The 1,307-nt window shown below is 37.4% G+C and overlaps 1 protein-coding gene across 1 annotated transcript in view; it reads right to left on the reverse strand.

Moving 5' to 3' along the window:
• The window catches only part of FOXP2 (forkhead box P2), a gene marked incomplete at both ends in the record, with an annotated part of 97,522 nt that overhangs the window by 5,257 nt on the left and 90,958 nt on the right, over positions 1-1,307 (reverse strand). The window contains 2 exons of the mRNA XM_010084153.1: positions 1-23; positions 763-964. The exon at positions 1-23 is cut by the window's left edge and continues 54 nt beyond it. Coding sequence (XP_010082455.1) covers positions 1-23; positions 763-964 — 225 coding nt within the window. The remainder of the gene's footprint in view (positions 24-762; positions 965-1,307) is intronic.

The following is a 1,307-nucleotide window of genomic DNA, read 5'->3' on the forward strand; positions in this document are numbered from 1 at the left end:
AAATTCATAGTTTGGGGCAATTTCTGTAAAATAAAACCATACAAACTATACGTTAATAATATTAGTAGCCTACATAGTGTATTGTGACGGATGACGTTGCTTCCTATGTACTCACAACAATTTTCAAAGGAACTGTTTACTCAGGAATGCACAAAAGGCCATGGACAAGCAAATCATACCAAAAAGTCTTTTCTGTGTTCCTTGTCGTAGAAGTGCAAATGAAGCATGCCCCAGTCAGTCGCTTAATGTGCGCCAGCAGTGGTGTACCCAGCCATCCAACGTGCTTTCAGCAGCAAGATCCTTTTAAAATGTGCTAACTGAATATTTTCTTACATGCTCATACAGTGACTGTCAGCCATCTCCTTCCCTGCTCTCTCTTACTTCCTATCGAAAACACTCCTTTGTAGGATTTTTCTCTGGTTAGCAGATAAGTAGTACTCTAACATGCATATATATAGAATTAAATATGGTTAGCACAGGCTGACAGCAGCTAAAGGAGCATGCATCATCATTAATACTAGCCCTTTTTATGTATCCAGTATTAACTTCTTATGCTAAAACAAGACTATTTCAGAGCATCTTTTCTTTCAGTTTTCTATTTCTTTACAATCATTAGCAAAATAAATTAGAGATTTAAAAATTATTTTAAAATCATCTGTGTTAAACACATCTTTGACATCCTCAATTTGCCTTTATGATATTTTAGTTCTAGCATAAATTTGGGGAATATAAAAATAAAAGTATTGATCCAAAGTGTCTTACCTGATGACATGGGAATGTTGTATTTGTCTGAATGTCTTCTTCGAATGGCTCCCACATTGGGTACACTGGCTGGAGTGATTACAGAGGGTCCCTGGGTAATTGGGGTGACTGGGGCCGTTGGTGTTGTGGGAGTTTGAGGTAAGCTCTGTGGGGATGTCTCCAACATGTTCTTAGACATGGTGACACTAGACACCAAATTGAGCTGCAGAAACCCAAAAGGAAAGTAAAGAAAAAGCAAAAAGGGGAAAGGAAAAAAAAAAAAAGACTTAAAAAGGTTTGACAAATGAGAGTGGATTCACTTCTACAGCTGTGTTGCCACTAATAAGCTGCAAAAGGAAGCAGCCAATCTCAACTAATTACAGGATGAAATTGTATCATAAGAACTCTAATTAGAGGATGCTGTTAGAGGTTATCTAATAATCTGCTGCAATGTTACTTAGGACTAACTCCTTCTAGTACTACCAGACTTCACAGAAAGTATGTTTGCCTGCAATAGAAACTAGCTGGTGATTATTTAGGTCTGTTATAAAACAGACCTAGCTCCT

This window comes from Pterocles gutturalis, unplaced genomic scaffold, assembly GCF_000699245.1.
Source record: "Pterocles gutturalis isolate BGI_N339 unplaced genomic scaffold, ASM69924v1 scaffold27520, whole genome shotgun sequence".
NCBI lineage: Eukaryota > Metazoa > Chordata > Aves > Pterocliformes > Pteroclidae > Pterocles > Pterocles gutturalis.